General features: G+C 37.4%; 1 protein-coding gene across 2 annotated transcripts in view; it reads left to right on the top strand.

Annotated features, from left to right (window-relative positions):
- The window catches only part of ERC1 (ELKS/RAB6-interacting/CAST family member 1), a 148,774-nt gene extending 132,698 nt beyond the window's left edge, over positions 1-16,076 (top strand). For both annotated transcript variants that reach the window (XM_070946610.1, XM_070946613.1), the window contains 3 exons: positions 2,839-2,937; positions 10,558-10,746; positions 15,864-16,076. In XM_070946610.1, coding sequence (XP_070802711.1) covers positions 2,839-2,937; positions 10,558-10,746; positions 15,864-16,001 — 426 coding nt within the window. In that variant the 3' untranslated portion in view covers positions 16,002-16,076. The remainder of the gene's footprint in view (positions 1-2,838; positions 2,938-10,557; positions 10,747-15,863) is intronic.
- Positions 16,077-20,601: the final 4,525 nt, after the last annotated feature.

Consider the following 20,601-nt stretch of genomic DNA (forward strand, 5'->3'; position numbering starts at 1 on the left):
CCACTTAATTTTCCTCTTTGAGTACAACTCCATTTTTGTCTGACATGTTTAGATCCATACTCCTTATTTGCATTCTCTATAAATCACTTGATCACTCAGATGACAAAATGGTGTCTGCATACAAAAATACACACATTTTCAAATCCCCAGCCCACACACTCGTGTCATCAAGAAAAGGTTAATATGTATTAATCTCAACTGAGCTTCTGTGGAACTCTTGGGTTCCAGGAGAGGTCGCTGAGGGTTCTGCAAGAGATAATGGTAAAAAGAATAATAAACATTGTTTTTGAACTTTGCTCACTGTGGAATGCTAGCTATAGATAACCACTTTTCTGTAAAGATCCTCTGAAACCTAAAAAATATTTGAAATGTTCTGCCAGGATAGAGGAGTTAAATACTACATTAATCTTTAAATATATCAAATTCCTAAGGAGCACTACACATCTTTGCCTTACTCACAGTTCAATTTAGAACTGTCCGCTGAAGTTTCCATTTATTCTTGTGCTTGCTTAACTACAGGTAGTCCTTGACTTACCACAGTTCATTTAGTGACTGTTCAAAGTTATAAAGTCACTGGAATAAGTGACTGATGATTGTTTTTCACGCTTATGACCATTGCAGCACCCCCATGGTCACATGGTCAAAATTCAGATGCTTCACAACTGACGTATGCCAGTTGCATTGTCTTGGGGTCATGTGATCCCCTTTTGTGAATCTCTGACAAGCAAAGTCAATGGGGAAGCCACTTAACAACCGTGGCTTCTAACGGTTCTAACAACCTAACTTAACGATTGCAGTGATTCACTTAACAATTGTGGCAAGAAAAGTCATAAAATAGGACAAAACATACTTAATAAATGTATCAATTAGCAACAGAAATTTTGGGCTCAATTGTGGTCTTATGTCGAGGACTATCTGTACCAATATATATTCATTTTCCAGGATTCACCAACCAATCTTCAACCTCATATTTGCCCGGAACATTCTGTTCAAGTCTATTATCTATTATCAGCACATGTATTAATGGTGGCTCAGTGGCTAAGACACTGAGCTTGTCGATCAGAAAGGTCGGCAATTCGGCAGTTTGAATCTCTAGTACAAGTCTCCTGTGTGAGCAGGGAGTTGGACTAGATGACCTCCAAGTTCCCTTCCAACTCTGTTACTGTCTCATTCTTCATTTTATTCCTTTCTCAGCAATTTGCTGAAGAGTAACAAATTGCATTAAAGAAATAAACTTTCGAGATCTACAGCTCACTTCACCAGATATATGAAGTGGCTGAATCGATATGAGATTTAATTTGGTGTGAAGCAGGAGAATAGAACGGAAAGGAAAACAAAGTGATTCTTCAAAGCAAGATATAAATACCCTATCAATTAATGGATTATGGGAGTGATGGGGCACTCCCATGTGACTCCTCTCCGCGAGCTGCATTGGCTTCCGGTGGACTTCCGGGTGCGCTTCAAGGTGTTGGTGATCACCTTTAAAGCGCTCCATGGCTTAGGGCCGGGGTACTTACGGGACCACCTTCTGCCACCAATTGCCTCCACCAGCCAGTTCGCTCCCACAGAGAGGGCCTCCTCAGGGTGCCGTCAGCCAGACAATGTCGGCTGGCGACCCCCAGGGGGAGAGCCTTCTCTCTACCCCCAGAGATACGAGTGATCCCAGACCTCCAGACTTTTCGTCGGGCCCTTAAAACCTATTTCTTTCAGTTAGCCGGGCTGGCCTGATTTTATATTGGTTTTTAAAATTGATACTGATTTTAATTGAAATGTTTTAAATTATGGGCCAAACTTTACTTAATTATTTTAAAACTATTTTAACTTTTGTGTACAAATGTTTTATTTTTGGCTGTTCACCGCCCTGAGTCCGAAAGGAGAAGGGCGATATAGAAATTTAAATAAATAATAAATAAACAAACAAACAAACAAACAAACAAACCATTGTAATGTGTTTTTAAAAATGTATTTGTTGAGATGGCCTGGAACCATTTGATATATGTGTGTGTTTCTTCTGCTTAATTTTGCTGGTAAAGTTTCTTTGTTCCAAAATAGCTATTTTGAATTCTGAAATAATTGATACCCTGGGAGCTGAAATACTTGTTTTGAATCCTGATGTGAAATGTGTATCCATTAATTCTTTTTACACAATCTGGTCCATTAACTATTTTAGCCAATTGCCACAATTGCTGTTTTACCAAAAGCATGTTCATGCTATTCTATGCAAAGTAGGATTGCTGATTTATAGACTACCTTGAAACCCAACATTCTGTTGTCAGCATCCCACCAAATAGGAGGTATATAAACTAAACCACTACTCAGGATAAAGTGATGTATGTGAGAGGAAAGTTCTCCTCTCTTACTAACTGTAATGGACTACAGCAGATTTCTGGGTAGGAGGGACCATATTCCAAGGAGTGGGGTGAGACAGGCAGCAAAGGATTGTGGGAACAGGAAGAGATTCAGCATAGCCATTCTCTAGAACAGGGGTGTCAAACTCGCGTCATCACTGCAGTATCACATGACATTGCGACTTTTTTCCCCTTGCTAAACCAGGCGTGGGCGTGGCCAGCGTGTGATGCATCCAGCCCACAGGCCGCGAGTTTAATCTCCCAGGATATAGCCATTAGGTGAGGCCAGTATAGGTTTAATCTGACAAGATTCTGTCTATACGGTATATTCAAATAAAGAACTTTGACTAGATTGTGTCAAATCATTCTTTAGATAGGCCTGACACTTGGTAATGTAATGAATTTATTAATGTAATGAATGTATATTATAGATTTAAAAGTGTAAATTAATGTTTTATGAAATTGACATTTCCTTTTATCTGTTTTGTAGACTCAGAATCGCATGAAACTGATGGCAGATAATTATGAAGATGATAATCTGAAATCATCTCATTTCAATCAAACTAATCATAAACCCTCCCCAGACCAGGTAAGATTATAGTTGTTCCTTTTTTTTTTTTTTTACTAATCTGTTACTACTGAAATATGCCCGTTTTTTAATTGTATCTAAGAGCAGGATCAGTTCTTCTGAAATAGAATCGAAGAACTGTTAGTTGCAGTTATATCATGATTTTCCTTTTCTTTTATAAAGTTGGAATTCTCACTAAGCAAATTATTAGATTTCATTGTTTCAGAACTCTTCTTGGGACTGTATTGGTGGACTGATTGTTCTTATAATAATAGAGTTTATCTTTATTATGATGTCTGACAAATTGTATGACTAAATAAATAGCTAAATTAATTAGCGTCTATTTCAAATAAAAGAAAATATAAAATTGTACTAGGTCATTCAGGTAATCAGAATGTAGTGTTACAGACATTATAACAAAACGTTACTAAATTCAAGGAAATTAAACTAATGATCTGATAAAAGTAATTGTAAATAAAGTAGATCAGAATTTTCAAGACACTTCACCAAATCTTATAATTATATGTGAGGACTATTTGAAACTGCCACTTCATTTGGAAATATATATATGCTCAAATAAGATCTGTGATTTATTGCTTATTCTAAGGCAGAGATTGGCTGTCTTCCCCATGGCAAAATCTCAGTTTTTACACTAAATGATCATAGGCTCCTTACCTTACAAGTTTAGTAAAACTTGATGTAAAAGAAATTAATTTATAATTTCTGATGCATGGGCTAGCTTTCTATGTTGCTGACTAAACTAAAACATGATTTGGATGATATCAAATGGCTTAGCAAACACAATAGCTAATGCAAGAGAACTTTCTAACTGGAAAAACATTAGCAGTAATATAAGATGGCCAGCTTACTGAAAATATTAATACTGGCTCAAAGAAAACTAAGAACTCATGGATTTTTCCACTATAGTTCTCAATGGCCTGGGGAGATTAATGAGGTTTTAGCCATTCTAGTTCATAAAATATGCTATAATGATATTTAGATTATCATGAATAAGTAAATTATCCAAACATACAATGATTCAGAACAGTAGAATAGAAAAGTATGCTAAAATATTGCTCCCTTTCCTATTACATTATTCCTTTGAATGATTTAAATACTAACCAGATCTTTATTTCATTCCCATGCTTCTCTGGTGCTTTTCCCCCTTGTCTTCTCTCAACCAATAGGATGAGGAGGAGGGTATTTGGGCATAGCCAATCAGATGCTCTTAGTTCAGCCATTTTGTTCAGAACGGTGAGAATTGGCTTTATTTACCAGTAGAAAAATATCCAATGGTCACTCTTGCATCTTGCTTCTGTGTGATTATGTGGTTTAAGTGTCTTTCCTTTCCCTTTTAAATGTGGTCTTTGCATGTAGAAGTTATTCCTACTTTTTGTTGTAGCTTTATTGTTTTGTAATTTATGTTAGCTTTGAATTGTTTTGTGAGAATACTCTACCAGAGCATGCGATTGGATTTGCAGCAAAGCAATAGCACGATTCATGAAGGAACAAATATTTCCATTATAATTTAACAGCACAATTTGAACATTGTTTCCCAATATTTATGTCTAGAAAACTTTTCTGACGAAGTTGTCTGTTCCATCTTTTATTATTAAATTACACATAAATAAAAATATTTTATTTCCACTGCCTATATTATAATTCATGAGCAAAATGAACTATGCTGTTGACATTGCTGTATGTAAAATTATGTAAAAGGTTCATTATAATAAAATTAGATTGGAAGATGAATAATGCACCAGATTCTGTGTACACATTTTAATTTACTAAATCTATATATTGTTATCCTATTTCAGACACGCAAGGTTAAATTTTAGTAAGACAATCTGAGAATTAAATAAGTAATCCCCTTCGTACAGAAAATTGTTTAATTCAAGCTTCTTTGTGATTTCGTAGTGTTTGAAGTTGCTTTTGTGTCATGTCTCTATGTATGTTTAAATGGGTTGTAATAATAAGTGAACTATATTGTTGAAGAATGCTAATGAACAGGAAGAGATGAGGTAAGTTAATTAGTTCAGATACATTTTTATTGTAAAAAGTAAGTAGCAGGCAGGGTTTCATGAATAATGAGAAAAGTGCAGTTGAAGGAACATACTCACTTTTCTAAATCTAACTCATTGATTTTTATCCACGTTGGTTGGTTGGTTGGTTGGTTGGTTGGTTGGTTGGTTGGTTGGTTGGTTGAAAAGTGGAGGTCCCAGGGTCAGATATATCAAAGAATAAGCAGGAAGATAACGAAAGGATTAAGCGATTAACCTCAAAGAGAAAATGAGTTTGTGCTGAATAGAGGAAATTGAAAAATTAGAAGAACATCACAAAGTCACAGATGTTGGAAAGATGACTAACTGGCAACAAACTGGAGAGGTGGAAATATATTGAAGTATATGAGAGGAATACCATTTAGGAAAAATGTGTTAATGAAGATGGAAGTTAACTAGACTGTATTAGTTATCCTTGGGGGGAGAAAACAGTCAATTATTGTGTCAAGTACAATAGAATATATGCCTTTTAATGTAGAAAATAGCCAATGAAAGGTCATCAGTTATATATCATCTGTTGAGAGCATACCTTTGGCACCTAAAAATCTCCTCACCTGATTTGATTTTAATGTGTATGTTTTTGACATACTTTTATTTTAAATCAATACATGGGAAGCTAGCATTCTGTATGTAGTCTCATCTTTACTTACAAGAATGCCTCTGGGCCTGTCACACAAGTCCTATAACTTTCTTATTAAATAGTGAGTAGGTGAGTAGTTTCACCTAAGTCCTTTGTTTGGGCATGTTCTCATCTGCCCGGGAAAAGAAAAAAGTAAAGAGCATCCTGAGGGATAAAATGGAGACAGGTATCAACCTCACCCATTTGCCGCCTTATTTGATATTTGGGACCTGACCACACTTTTGCACCATTTTGTAAGAATCCCCTCATATGTTCAAAAAAAAGCCCATCTGTATCCAATGGGCAAAGCTTGCTTATGACTATTTGAACACTTTCAGCAAGTATTAATAAGTTTTTTCTACTATTCTTTAAAAAAAAAGTTCATAATTAAGTTAGAGCATGCCCTCCAGAACAGCTTTCCCACAAATCCTGGTGGTTCCAATTCTATTTTGCTTTTGCAGGTCTCAGAGGACCTGGCCCTTGGATACAGTGAGTTTATGATCTGTTTTTAAACATTGGAATGGAATCCTTTTTTTTATTATTATCCTATGACCATTCATTCAGCAAAGTTATAATGGTGCTGAATGAATCATGGTGACAAACAGTCCTTGGCATTCCAGCCGTCCCAGCACCTTCAGAGTCACATGATCACAATCTTGGATCATGGCCATCCCCTACACCTTACTTATATCCCCTACACCAGTGATGGCTAACCTTTTTGCCATTGTGTGCCAAAAGCAGGGAGAGCATGGGGCGGTTGCGCGCACGCGTGCCCACACCCATAATTCAATGCACCCCACCCCCTCCACGCATGCGCGCGACCCCCCTGCACTTCCCCCGCTTTTGGCACACAACGGCAAAAAGGTTACCGGTGGGCCCGGTAGGCCCATTTTTCACCCTCCCAGGCTCCAGAGGCTTTCTTGGAGCCTGGGGTGGGTGAAAACAGTCTCCCCCACCCCGCCGAGGCCCTCTGGAGGCGGGAAATGACCGACTCCCGACTTCCAGTGGGCCCGGAAGGCCCAAAAAGCTGGCCGATGCGTGCTGGAACTGAGCTAGGGCAACGCTCGTGTGCCCACAGATATGGCTCCGTGTGCCACCTGTGGCACGCGTGCCGTAGGTTCGCGATCACAGCCCTACACCTTCCACTCTCCCCAATCTGTGTCACAACTCTCACAGACACTCTTGCACCCGACCTCTGCCACACTTCTCACATATCCCCTTGCATCCCGTCCCTGACCCTCCCCCATGTACTCCCTTTCTCCCTCGGCAACCACCTACCTGCCTGCCAGGTAGGTGCAACTTTCTTCCAGCTTCCCCACTGATTTTGGTTGTGGGAAGTTGGCAGGAAGTTGCCTGTGGGTTTGGGTTAATGATGGCACCTGGGACTGCAGGGATTACTGTCACTAAGCAATGCCATCGTGTTTTATGACCACATTGGTTAGTGATGGAAATTCTGGGCTCGATTGCCATTGTAAGTCACGGACTACTTGCATTGGTAATGTATACTGGGGGAAAGGTTCTTCTACTTCCCAATGCACTGTTGATTATCATTATTTATATTATTATGTTGCCGAGATTTTTCTTTTTAGAGACCAAACATATAAGCTGCATTGTGATTGAGGCAGCAGACCAGGCTTTCTTCTTGTAAAACAAATGATGACATGGTGTGATATGCCATGTGGTGTTGTTTATCTGAGGTTGCATTTACCTATTTTTACAAACTGCTAAGGACCAGATGATTTTTACTATGTCCTGTATGTAAAACTTTAAAACTCGAAGAGGATGTACTTTCTTTTTCACATAACATGACTGTAGTTTAAATCTAAATACTGAGAACTAATGAAATTACCATAAAAAGTATCCACTACTTCTGTACAAAAGCATAACACGTCTGTTATCTTCTCATTCTTTTGCTCGAGTCTTCAAATACCTGGTTCAAAAGAATACTTGCTAATAACTTGGAAGAGAAATCAATTCTCTTGCTGCTGAACTGCTTAAATTCGCTTAAATACTGCTTAAATATACGACTTACCAGTAATATATTGTATATCATTTTTTGATATCTATCTTTACTCCAGGATTTGTTATATAGGGTTCATAAAACATTTTTCTTTTAGAAAAAAAAACCTTAACTCCTTATCTGTTGTATCTTAGAAGAGCTGATATCTAGGTCTTATTGCTTCTTACAAGCAGCATAAAATCACATTATCACTATTTGTGGTTCCTTTTTTCTATTTAAGGCCTATAAGTATTAGTGCACTTCCAGTTTCACAAACATTTTAAGAAAAGGAAAAACTAGCACATAAAAAACATTTCATGCTGCCAGTAAGGGGAGAGGAGCAGAGAGTTAAAGAATCAACACTTGGGTGGCAGAGAAAAGTAGGCCGATAGGAGAGGAATTAAGTGTGGATAGCAAGGGAGGTTACTAATGAAAAAATCCTATGTGAAGGTTAGCACTGGAATGATAATTTATGAAAGATGTTCCATGAAGATAAATTCTTACCTTGGTAATTTGAGTGGATGAGAAAATCAAACAAAATTGTCACCTTAGTGGTGATTATACTACTTGGGATGGTTGGCTTCTAGAAATTTATAAATTTGGCATGCCTATCAAAATCATGGAATATAAAACTTGTACCAAGGGCCCGAATCTAATTAGAAGTCTGGGCCTCAGATTCTAGTCCTCCTTTAGACATGGAAGGCAACTGTGTGACTTTGGGCTAGTTACTTTCTCTGAACCTTCATCAACATTAGACTGTAAGACAATATAGCCGATGAACAAAACACATCACATCATATACTGAGCGCTTTGTGGTAAGAACTAGAGGAAGCACAGTGAAAAAAACAAACATATCCTGCAACTATATGAGACCTACGCTAAGAACAATCCCATAAGATAAATTAATGAAGTTAATAAATTTCAATCCTTAGCACAGCTGAAATTCTTCTCCGCATTGAGATTTAAAACGTGTAACTAAATAATACTTTGTGATAGTCAGTTTCTGCAATTCACTTTGAAGCAGGGTGGAGAAAAATTAATGATTTTTTTTAAAAAAATCAAAAAAAAATCAGATTTTTTTTATTTAAATCGGATTTTTTTTTATTTAAATCGGATTTTTTTGATTTTTATCGAATTTATTTTAATAAAAAACTTTTGGGGTAAAAATCTATCGTAAGATAGTTTTCTATTTAAGATACATAAATAATTTAGTTTATTCAGCATGAAATGGAACTTAGTTATGTAGCATGAGGCTGTATATTCTGCAACACTGGGACTATCGGTGAGTCAACAGTGGGTCAAAGGAGTAGCAGAGATGACAGTTGCTCTTTTAAATTATGATTTAAATCGAGTTGATTTAAATCAAGCCTTTTTACTAGTGATTTAAATCATGATTTAAATTGTGATTTAAATCAATTCGATTTAAATCAAATCCACCCTGCTTTGAAGCAAGTTTAGGAAATTCAGCAGCAAGTTATATTCAAAAAATATTTAAAAACAGACAAATGAAGAGATGCTGCTAGGGCAGAATCACTTTTTTTAGGTAAGGAAGCCTCTTAAAAAAACATTCCTGCCTCTTGGGAAGGACCCCTCTCGTTGATGGGCGCTCTAGAAGGCATGTAGGTGGTGCAAGGACTTGTGATCTGGTCCATCAGCCCTGTCTATTTGGCAGGTGCTTTTGTATCCTCTCAAGATAAGCTCTGCCGCTGTGGGAAGTGGTGCAGCTCTTGCTAAGTGGTCAGCTCAAATTAGATGTGGGAGAAGTCTAGAGATAAGACATACTTACTGGTGAGGCAAATGAGTCCCAAGAGAAATAAGCAAACTCTTCAGAGATCTCTGCTTGGCTCCAAACCAGCGGGGTCAGCACATTTCAAAAGTAAACTATATACTGATCAAATTAGGAGGCTTCCCACAAGTGATAAAGATGTTGATAACAACAACTCCTATTAGTTATTAATATAGTCTCCTCTTCATCTGCAAAGGCAAAAGTGAAAGAGGCAGAAAGTATTTAGGCAAAAAGTTCCACTTTCAGACATGTAGTGTGCTTTTGATATATTTTAGCTGTCAAGAAGGAGATACTCCATGGGAGAAAGATATGTCAATCATCTCAATAAAAACATATTTGTTTTAATCAGTGAAGACCTATTCAAACGCTCCCTCGTGTTTTAATTTTTCTTCTGTAACCAAAGACCGTTGATATTTTCCACCTAGGTTCCTTGTGCTGTTATTCCATGCTGCCTCTTTATACAGCGCTAAAATGTTAATCCCAATGTTGTACTATAAACAGGGTTCTACCAGGGAAAGGATTTTGACACCACTAATCTAAAGCTTTCAGCTCCTCCTATTGCATGGCCATTAATCCATTCACAGAGTGTTGGAAACATAGCAAAGGAGCCAGAACAATTGTGTATTCATCGACACTGTTGAAAGTAATACCGGCACCTGTTTCTGTTGACTGAGAGATTATCACACTTCCACATTCATTATTAGGGTTAAAGGGTATGGTTGGAAAGATACCTTATGCCTGCTGACAAGCAGCAGGTGCAGCCATAGTTCTGCTTGCAGTGAACGTTTAGGCAGCTAGAGGTTTGCCATTGGTAGTCTTTGCTGAAGTTCTGTAGATCATTTGTCAAAAATTTCATTTCATACTGCCTAATGTTTCATTGGTCATGATCAAAAAGAAATGTGGCTCCCTGCATTCAAAATATTTGAAAGTAGTATTCTAGGGTACAGTAATTTGGTGGGGAGGGGTTGTTGTATGAAATGTTCATTTCCTAAAACTAATTTTTAGTTAAACAAAAGTTGACTGCAAGTCTTCTGAGACTGGATCCACACATACCCTCCCCTTGCCCAGTAGTTGGTGATTTCTCTCAGCTTTCCTCCAGTTTCTTTTATTAAATTTCATTAAACATTCCCTTTGTTTCTGTTTCAGGATGTGATTGAATTATTTTCTGTTATTTTAGGTAATTCAGCCTCTTTTAGACCTTGATCAGAATCGTAGCAAGTTGAAGTTATATATTGGACATTTGACAGCCCTATGCCATGACCGGGACCCTCTGATTCTCCGTGGACTCACTCCTCCCACATCGTACCACCTGGATGAGAATCGTGCAGCTTGGGAGAAGGAGCTGCAGAAGATGACTCTGGAGCAGGTCAGAATCTGAGGTTTTCGTTGGGATGCTTAAACTAGGAGCAGGTCATGGCAGTTCCTTAGTTATGTCTGAATTTGTTTTATTTTCTAAATGAAAGTGTGCAGTTTTTTACTTCAGAGTATAAAGGGTACTTCAAGGTGTAGGTACTGCTTATTCTTAAATAATAGGAATTCAGAAATATATTGTCAATGCAGGATTCAAAGGTAAATTCCATGTTTCTTTCGGCAGAATGGATAGAAAAGCCCCCAAATTCAGTACGGTCAGCTTAACCAATATTAGAATAAGTAAAATAACATCTATTAAAGAGAAAAATTTTGTGAGGACATTTTATCCAGAGTGTAAAATTACTTTATACACAACTTCCAAGAAATCCTAGCTGATCTATGTCACATTGCCCTAGACATTGCCCTAGACATGCCCAAAGACCCAATTAAATTTTTCCCAGGTCCACCCTAATTACAATTAACCACCGTTTATAGAGTGTAAAATAGCTTAAAAGCCTGAGATTCGTTCATATATTACTGAGCTATTAATCATTACATCCAGACAAGGCTAAAGTATACCCTTTTTTATAAGATTGGTTCCAAGGATTTCTGGTGCTTAAAGTATAAATGAGCAAATCTGCCCTTGAATTAACCTGGAATAGAATCTTCAGTGTGTTTGTATTGAATCTATATAAAAGGGATTTGCAAGTGATTTAGAAATATGCTACTGCAGTATTTCAGCAAAAAACAATATTCTCTTTATAAATCCGAAATATCCTAGTTGGTCAGACTGAAAATTACTATTAATCAATCATTAATTTTCTTCCTGTTTTTGTAATCTAGAAATTCTAGATAATATTTTTCTTATTCTGTATATGAAAAGCTTTGTTTTCAAGAGGGTTTTTTGTTAAAATACCTAAGTGAAACCTCAGCAATATGTAATGAATTCAAAATAGCATAAAACACAATATATATCAAGAGGTTGACAGATAAGTATTAAATCTGGAGTCTTTCATTGAAAAATTATTGTATGGCTAAAACAATGCAAGAAATTGTTTGGATCTTGAAGAATGGATATGGTTCCTAAAAATACATGTGCACATTTATTTTGCTGATAATAAGCTTTATGTTTCAGTTATATTTCTTCATTCTCCTTATAACTGCTAGATAACTAATGATGTGGAAAGTCTGTTTCACCCCAGATTCTTGTTTCTTTTACTTATTGCAACAAAGCTTCTGATATGACTTGATATCTTTTCAGAGTATGTATGTTTTTTACATGCATTTATGTATTTATTTGATTTCTATCCAACCTTTATTTGTACAGCTCAAGAAAGCATTATATAGTGCTGTACAAATAAAGGTGGAATAGAAATCAAATAAATACATAAATGCATGCAAGAAACATGCATACTCTGAAAAGATATCAAGTCGTATCGGAAGCTTTATAATAGTCCTATTTTCCTCAGCACAACAATCCTCTGGGATGCATTGGGCTGAAAGAGAAGGACTAGCCCAAAGTTACCCAACTATCTTCCCACATTTTTCTAGTCCAGCACCTTAACCAATACATTAAACTAAAGAACTGCTTGTTTCTCTATCTCCGTGATGGTGAACCTATAGCACGCGTGCCACAGGTGGCACGCAGAGCTGTATCAATGGGCACACGAGCTCAGCTCCGACAGCTGATTTTTGGGCCTACCGGGCCCACTGGAGGTTGGCAAACGGGCTGTTTCTGGCCTCCAGAAGGCCTCTGGGGAGGAGGTCGTTTTCGCCCTCCCCAGGCTCCAAGAAAGCCTCTGGAGCCTGGGGAGGGCAAAAAACGGACCTACGGGGCCCACCGTGCCATCACATGTCAAAAGCGGGGGGAACCCGGGGGGGGGGTTGCATGCACATGTGTGGGGGGCATTGAATTATGGGTATGGGCATGCATGTGCGTGACCCCCCCCGCGCGCGACCCCCGCTTTTGGCACGCAGTGGCAAAAAGGTTAGCCATCACTGCTCTATCATGTACATTTGAATATACATATATAACCATGTATTATATTTGCGTACTTAGAAAAAACTTTTGTGACTTCCAAACATAAATTATACGGAATCTTTCTTTTACCATATTATATACCTAATGCTGCTGGATTTTCTATTATTAACTGTTTGTATCCCGAATATCTTTCTCTTCGTGCTTCAGCATGACTCGGTTTAGTAACTGAATTTAAATCCTATTCTTTGTGAAACAAATCTTTCACGATCTTGGGCCTCAAACTGGAGCTTCTGTATCATTTTTGATTTAGTTAAATTTGTCAGTCTGATTTTTACAGGAGTTGCTATGATCAGTTAGTCAGCATAAACATCACCTTATCAGAATTCCTTTTGTATATTTTAGTGGAAGGAGGTTTTCATGCTTTGTAGCTATTACTCTTAAACTAATAGAAAAAAAGCATAGATTTGGCATTAGAAAACTTATATAATTTTAAAATTAATAATCACAACAATAATAAAAATTGAAAGAAAAGGGCAAAATCTTACCCTGTTCATGAGGGGGGGAAAATAACATATATTTACCCAGAAAAATATTTTTTCTTTTTTTCCAACTTTTGACAAAGAATAAATACATCAGTAGTCTTTTGCTACAGATGTAAATTTCTCTGGTATTCTATTTTAATTCTTTTAGCTAACCCCCCTTCCTGAAAAATCCACAATGCTATGTCCAAATCCTGACAATATAAATAATAAGAACATACACATGTATAGTATTAGAGGAAAAAGAGATATCTGAAGAACACAGAACTTGGAACACGGTCTCTTGCATAGAGTAAATTTCAGATACATATCTATTTTCACTTTTCTTACAAATAAAGCATGCTGTGGCCAGAAAGGTTTAATCCCCAATGTATATCCATAGTTGGTTCCTTATTTAAAAAATCACCCTTTTCTCAAGTAATATCAGCTGCTACTACCTCAGAATTCATGAAATAATACTTCTTCCTGACCTCTAGATAACTGTATTCTTCAGTTACTTGAATAAATCAAAACATCTGTTAGCCAGTAACATAAAGCAGAACATTTAAGCATATAGATAATCATATTCTAATCCCTATACAAATATGTAACAGATAAAAACATAGGAATCATATTATTCCAAATCAGTAACCTGTTACACTTTTTAAATCATATTTGCTTTCTATATCAGGAGCTCAGTTCCATTTTGTTTACTTTCTTATATTGAACATTAATGCATAGACAGTGAAGGCTGTGAATGTAATGAGCCAGTGTTCCAATTTTTTTCATTAATAGGCCTCATTAAAACAATACCCCTTCTTCCTTCTCAATATATCCATATTTATCTGAAATATATATGTCAGGGCTCTGTGTCTCCAAGAGTCCAAAGCCCTCTTAATCAAACTTGGCCAAAATCAAGTTTGCACAAAAACATTTTTACCAGTTCCTATGACATGCAACTCATCTTGTGCCAGCAGTCCACCCAGAAAATTCAGACCATGTTTCCAGAAGCCAAATATCTCCAGTCAACTCATTTGGATAGTCCGTCATTCACTTGTATTATTATTTTTTCCCTGTACTGGTTGTCTTCCATGAACTAAGTTTTTAGCTTTTTTCATAGTTCTTAAAAGTCCATTATAATTTTGTGTCTGTTCTATTCAGTGTAAATTATTCCCATGTTGATTAGCAAGAAATAGTCAATATCAGTGGGTTTTAAGTTGATTAAAAACACACCCATTTATATGGTTGCTCAGTATTCAGTGCTGAGTTTAGCAAGCTTCGTCTTGGGTTAGGACGAGTGCAATTCCACCAACATCAGGCCTATCAAACTCTGGAGCCTGGTTTCCAGAAAAAGCAATTTCTCAATTTCATTCTCCAATACCTTATCTTTACCATCTGGAGACCGCCAAAGACTTTAGAAATAGTCAACCCAGAGCTTCCAGAAACAGTTGAAAACACCTGACTCCAAACTCCAAACCTGCAAACAGTCCTTCCTGATGGCTTCATACAGATATTAAATAAGATGGAAGATGACGTAGAATTTTGCAGGATCTCCAAGACAGGTCCCAAAGGGTTAAGTAAATGTTTTTATTTATACGTATATATAAATAATATAAACTCACACACATGTGCGCGCACACATATATATATATATACACATACACACACACACACACACACACGTATATAAATATATAAATAAATTTGTGTGTGTATGTGTATATATAGGGTCTACCCCAATATGGGAGGGAGCATACTGTTTTCCTTTGGCCTTTCAGCTCCAATCCAGGAGTCCTCAAACAGTCGAATTCCCGACAAACCATTTTATACCAAATTTATATTTGCTGATAAAGAAATAAAGGGAGACTAGTATAGATCTATTTCAAGCTATTTAGCTCTCATCAGCTAGCCATACCCTTACTGGAGATGCCATATTTTCATCAGCCATAATTTAAAATTGGTCAAAATCATAGATGTCTTTGCATAAAATACTGTGGTCCCTCCGTGTAGCTTGGCTTTACTTTAACTATACCAATTTTTCAATATAGTATCACTTCAAAATATTTATGAATGCCATAATAAGATTATACATTTAGAAATATATTTTGGACTGACGTGTAGATACTTCATACTTCTTAACACTGTTTTAAGTACATTTTACGATCTTTCCTATCACAGTTGTTATCATGGCAGTTACTAAGTTAGTAACATGGTTGTTAAGTGAATCTGGCTTCCCCATTGTTTGTCAGAAGGTCACAAGGGTGAACACATGACCCCAGGTCACTGCAACCATCATAAATATGAGTCAGTTGCCAAGTGTCTGAATTTTGATCACATGACGATGGGGATGCTGCTTCGGTCGTAAGTATGAAAAACAGTCGTAAGTCACTTTTTTCAATGCCATTGTAAGGTTGAACTGTAGCAAATCGACTACCCATATCTAATGGATCAAGGAGCTGCAGTTGATTTCAGTGTATATTCAGATTATATGATTGTCTCCAAAAAAAACATTGTTTTTGGAGACTTTTATTTTTTTAACAACTCTTAGAGGGAAAACTGAATCTTGATTTGGCCGTTTAATGAACCCGAGTGCAGGAACTGAAAGTTTTCTTTTTTCTTTTTCTTTCCTTGCAGCTTCACAACGAGCTGGAAAAGGCCGAGAAGGACAGCGCAGAGCTACAAGAGTTTGCGAATGCCATTCTCCAGCAGATAGCCGATCACTGCCCAGACATCCTGGAGCAAGTTGTCAATGCACTTGAGGAATCATCGTGACTGAAGCCAGCACTGCTTCTCCACAGCAGCCTGTCACGGGGTCAGGCCCTCCCAGTTCAAGGAGTCATGAGAATAATAAAGCATATGAAAAGGGGAGGGGGAGGAAACACTCTTGGTGCACCTTTTTATAAACAAATGAACATAAACTGGTAATTCCTCCAGTCGATAATGCCTGCATTCATCTTCTTACTGCCTTTCTCCGTCGGAATATATGCCGCACAGTTACTTTCCGGTTGGCTCTGGGTTGTGTCTGCTCTGAAATTTGCCAAGACTAGAAAGTGTGACGAGGGCACTTGCCTTTATTTTACTTTCCAAGTAATGAAAATCTTTGGCCTGTGTGAGGAATTTGATGTCCTCTAATAGTGTCTTACAATTGGCCAACATCCGTTCAGCTAGGTTTGCTGCTTACGTGTCTACAGGAGGGTTGATCCTAAAGGAGAGGTGGGAAGTGTCCCCCATTCTTAGTGATGCATTCTGTTAAATAAGTATGTGTTCCTGTGTTTTCCTTATTCTGTTTATTGTGAGCCTCACTTTTTGTTTACCAAATGAGCTATGAAATCTGGTAGCTGGTTTCTTCAGCTCGTTTTCTTGGTATTTTAGTCAATTTTACTATAACACTATGTTGCATTTTTAGATCAACTGTGCCCTTTCCCCCCCCCCCCACTTCTCTCATTTTATCTGTTTTTTGGGTTCTTGGGGAGTTGCATCATATCCACTGTGGTATGTTCCAGAGCCTCCATCAGCGATTGAGAGATCAGAATAGTTTCTCTACATGGTATTAGGTTAACATATTGCAATTCACAGCCTAATTAGGAATCTGAACATTCATTTGAATTATATTAATATTGAAAGCACATTTTGACTAAGGGCGCGACTACTTCTATGCATAATTTATTCTTAAAAACGTTCACGGGAACAAACTTTGGTTTTGCTATATTCCTACCTTCATTAAACTAATTTCCTTATTTCAGGCTTCAGGGTCATGAGGAACCTTTAAAGCAGTGTTTCTCAACCTTGGCAACTTGAAGCTGGCTGGGGAATCTGGGAGTTGAAGTCCACTCATCTTCATAGCTGGCTGGGGAATTCTGGGAGTTGAAGTCCATTCATCTTCAAGTTGCCAAGGTTGAGAAACACTGCTTTAGAGCATAAATATGCACCTTCTTTGACAAAGAATGCAATGTCTACAATATAGTCTCAGTCTTAAAAGATTTTTTTTCCCTTCCTTTCTGGATGCTATACATTTCATTCTTCATCGCTAAGGTCCCCTTTTCCCCGCTGCCTCATCTCTACCCAGCACATGCCTATGTTCAGATCTGGAAAGCCAGCTCACACAACGTCATGCATTCAATTTTGGAAGAATGCAGTCAGGCAAATTAGGTGTTCACGTTGTCTTGTAGATGGTTCAGAAAACGGGATTGGGCATAAATAAGCTTGGTTTTGAATTGTAAACAGTCTTTCATCCTATGGGTTTCCTAATGAAGGGTTCGTATTGCTCTTAGTTAGCACCTCCATGGTTTTAGAGATCTGTAATGATAGCTTAAAAGCAACTAGAGCCTCTAGTTAATGCTTTTTGACATAAAAGAGAAGAGACCTGAGTGATCTTAAGTTGGCAGTTGCCTTCACCGGAAGGCATATAGACAGCAACTACACATACTATTCACCCATGTCTCATATCAAAGCCACACCTTTGGCCCTATTGCTTGAATGGCATATTTTGGTAGGACCTGCTGCTTTGAAAGCTTCCTTTCAGGTTTTCCTCCTTCATCCCTAATTACTCACTGTAGGAATTTAATGCTGCCTATAAAACCATCTCAGCCTTCAGGCCTAACATTTGCCACCAGTGCTTATCCTATTGAGTTATATGGTTGGATCTTCAGCTGCCCTTGTTCCCTGCTGTAAAATAATCCATTCTCTGTAGGAAAAGCTCTGGAATTTCCTTATCTCTGGTTGAAATTACTTCTGCTTGTAAACTTAGCTGAGATGCTCCTTGATAGCTTTTTCTTTTGTTTTGTTTGAAGGGGGAATTTTTCTGAAAAATGGAGAAGATAGTTTGTGGTTGTTCCTGCATTCTCATGTGCTTATTGCCCTGTTTATGCTAATGCTTCCTGAGCATTTAACTCTTCCCCTACATTTGGCTACACTAATGCAAAACAGGATCTGTTACAAAAAATATAATATTCCGAGAACTTCTTAAAGGTCCCACTGCAAAGAAATGGTGATAGGTACTATTGTTTGCATTCCATTCACTACATTCTGGAAAGGGGGGGGAGAAATTTGTTAAATTACTCTTAGTAGTATAGCAGCTGTTGAACCCTTGCCATTCTTACCACAGATCTGGACTGGAACTTCCGTGTTGCTCTTCTTTTCCTTCTTGTTTAAAATCTCTTCCCTCCACCGTGGATTCTCTTGCATTTTGAGGATGGATCTAAGCCTTCAATAAAAACTTGGGAGAGAGAAAAATGCACAAAAAAGTTCTTATCTGCAAACAACGATCTAATAGCAGTAAAATATTGCAGGTAATCTTGATGCCATTTGGAAAGAGGGCCTATCTTTTTTCACATCTCTAGGAACTGTGGGCCTTAAATACAAGGTGTTGGCCATGACTTTGTAGAACAACAATCCTATTCCGGTTAGCCATGTCATCTGGGAATTCTGGACGCTCCAATCCCGACCTCTCTGGAGGTTGTAAGGTTAGAAAGTAATTCTGGAAGAGCATGATATTCTTATTTCCTTTTTACTATAAGGTAGAAGATGGTTAACAATCTTGTAGATTTAAACAATATTGGCTTCATTGGAAGACAAAATGAAATACTCAGATCTATGTCTGGTAATCTGATATTTCATTGAATGAGTCACAGCTTTCCTCAGTTTTGATATCTTTATGGTCTGCTACAAGTAAGACCAAGCTTTTGTGTCCAGAAAATATACCCCGAAAGGTTTTTCTGGAAAAGCATTCTTTTTTTTTTATGTGCCTTGTTAAGCGTTTCAGTTTTACATGAATTTTATTTAGATTAGCCATGTTAATAGATTTTTATTGGGCAACGAGGCTTGTCCGTTTTGAGAATTGTTTTCCTTTTCTTTCAAGCTCTGAAAAGCTGGTTTTCTGTTAATAAAATATGTTTTGTGATCTCCAAAGATGCTACACAGAAAGAATTTGAACATATTAAGAGTTTCTTGAAAGAATAAGGTAATTTCTTGTGCCAGCCTCATTAGATTGTTTAACGATCCAGGTTTTCACTCTGATTTTATCAAAACCAAATTTCAAACATTTTTTTAAGAGGAAAAGGGAACTTCAGCTTCAGAATTATGCAGTTATAGACGAGACATGTCAATGTAAAACACCTTTCTTTTTTAATTATTTGTTACAATGACTACTTTTGGCCCTTGTTTTTATGTAGGAATGCCAAGTACTTATCTGAGAACTCCCAAAGACTTGCAATAGCTAAAGAAACAAAGAGTACAGCAAAATAGATACCAATTTTTTTTTAATGTGGTTGGGGAGGGTTAAAGATCGCTGGAAATATATACACATCCACGTTCATCAGTAGTATTAAACATCTGTTTTATCTATCAATTCTAATATTCTGTCAGGAAAATTTCTGTATCTGAACATAAAATAAACTTCTAATCTCATATGAGTAAATGATCGCCATAGCATAGAATCCTGGAGTGACCTTATCAAATGGAAATAGGATGCATTTTTGCCACAGTTGTTGGAATCCAAGAGGTGCTACTTCAGCAAAAGAAGTGAAAGCAGATTGCTGCATATCTAATACCTTCTTCTCTGAAAAAGGTGACAGAGCAGAGAAATTGGGCAGTGGGGTGGTTGGGGGCTGCCAAAGTTACCAAGACAAACTCTTCTCTTGCCAAACACTCAGTCTTTATCAGTGCAACTGGTGCTGTTTTTGTAATAACCGTTTTTTACTTTTTTTCCATTTATAAAGGAAGCTGTTACCTTCTGAACAAAATGGCTGTCTGTCGACATTTTTTTAAAAACGAGAATAAAAGCATTTCCGAACTTTTCAGTGTCAAAGCGTAAAACATAAGAATACTGATTTTTTTTTCCAGTGCGTGTGGTGAGTGCTGTAACCCTGTCATCATTGGTATTCTTAAATCTTTCAGGGTTGGGTTTGTTTTGTTTTTTTAATTTTATTTTTCTGTTTCGTTCTCTGCTTGTCAATTTACTGTCTGTGTGATCCTCTGGCTGGGGCAGTTACTGACCGTGTGTCTATTGTCTGATTTTAAATAATAATAAAAAAAAGGTAGAGTAGAAATCGAAAAGTTGTACTTTAAAAATATAAACACTAAATGTATTGTCCAAAGGAATTCAAATATGAATAGGCAAAGTTGTGACCTCCTCCTTTTACAGTTATCTTAGGCAGTTCCCAATCTTGTTCGTTTTAAGCATGGTTGGTTGGGGAATTTCTGGAAGTTGAAAGTCCTTAAAGTTGGCAAGATTGGGAAACTCTGGTCTAAGGAAATGGATGATTTAGGTTCAGGTTACCTTTTAGTTGCCTTGGTCAGACTTGAGGAAGACCAGACCAGTGTGGCCTTCATAGGAACATCACTAACCCTTGGATTTCCTCACTGTATCACTACG

The sequence above is a fragment of the Pituophis catenifer genome, unplaced genomic scaffold (assembly GCF_029215685.1).
Source record: "Pituophis catenifer annectens isolate HBS135680 unplaced genomic scaffold, rPitCat1.0.hap2 SCAF_7, whole genome shotgun sequence".
Classification (NCBI taxonomy): Eukaryota; Metazoa; Chordata; class Lepidosauria; order Squamata; family Colubridae; genus Pituophis; species Pituophis catenifer.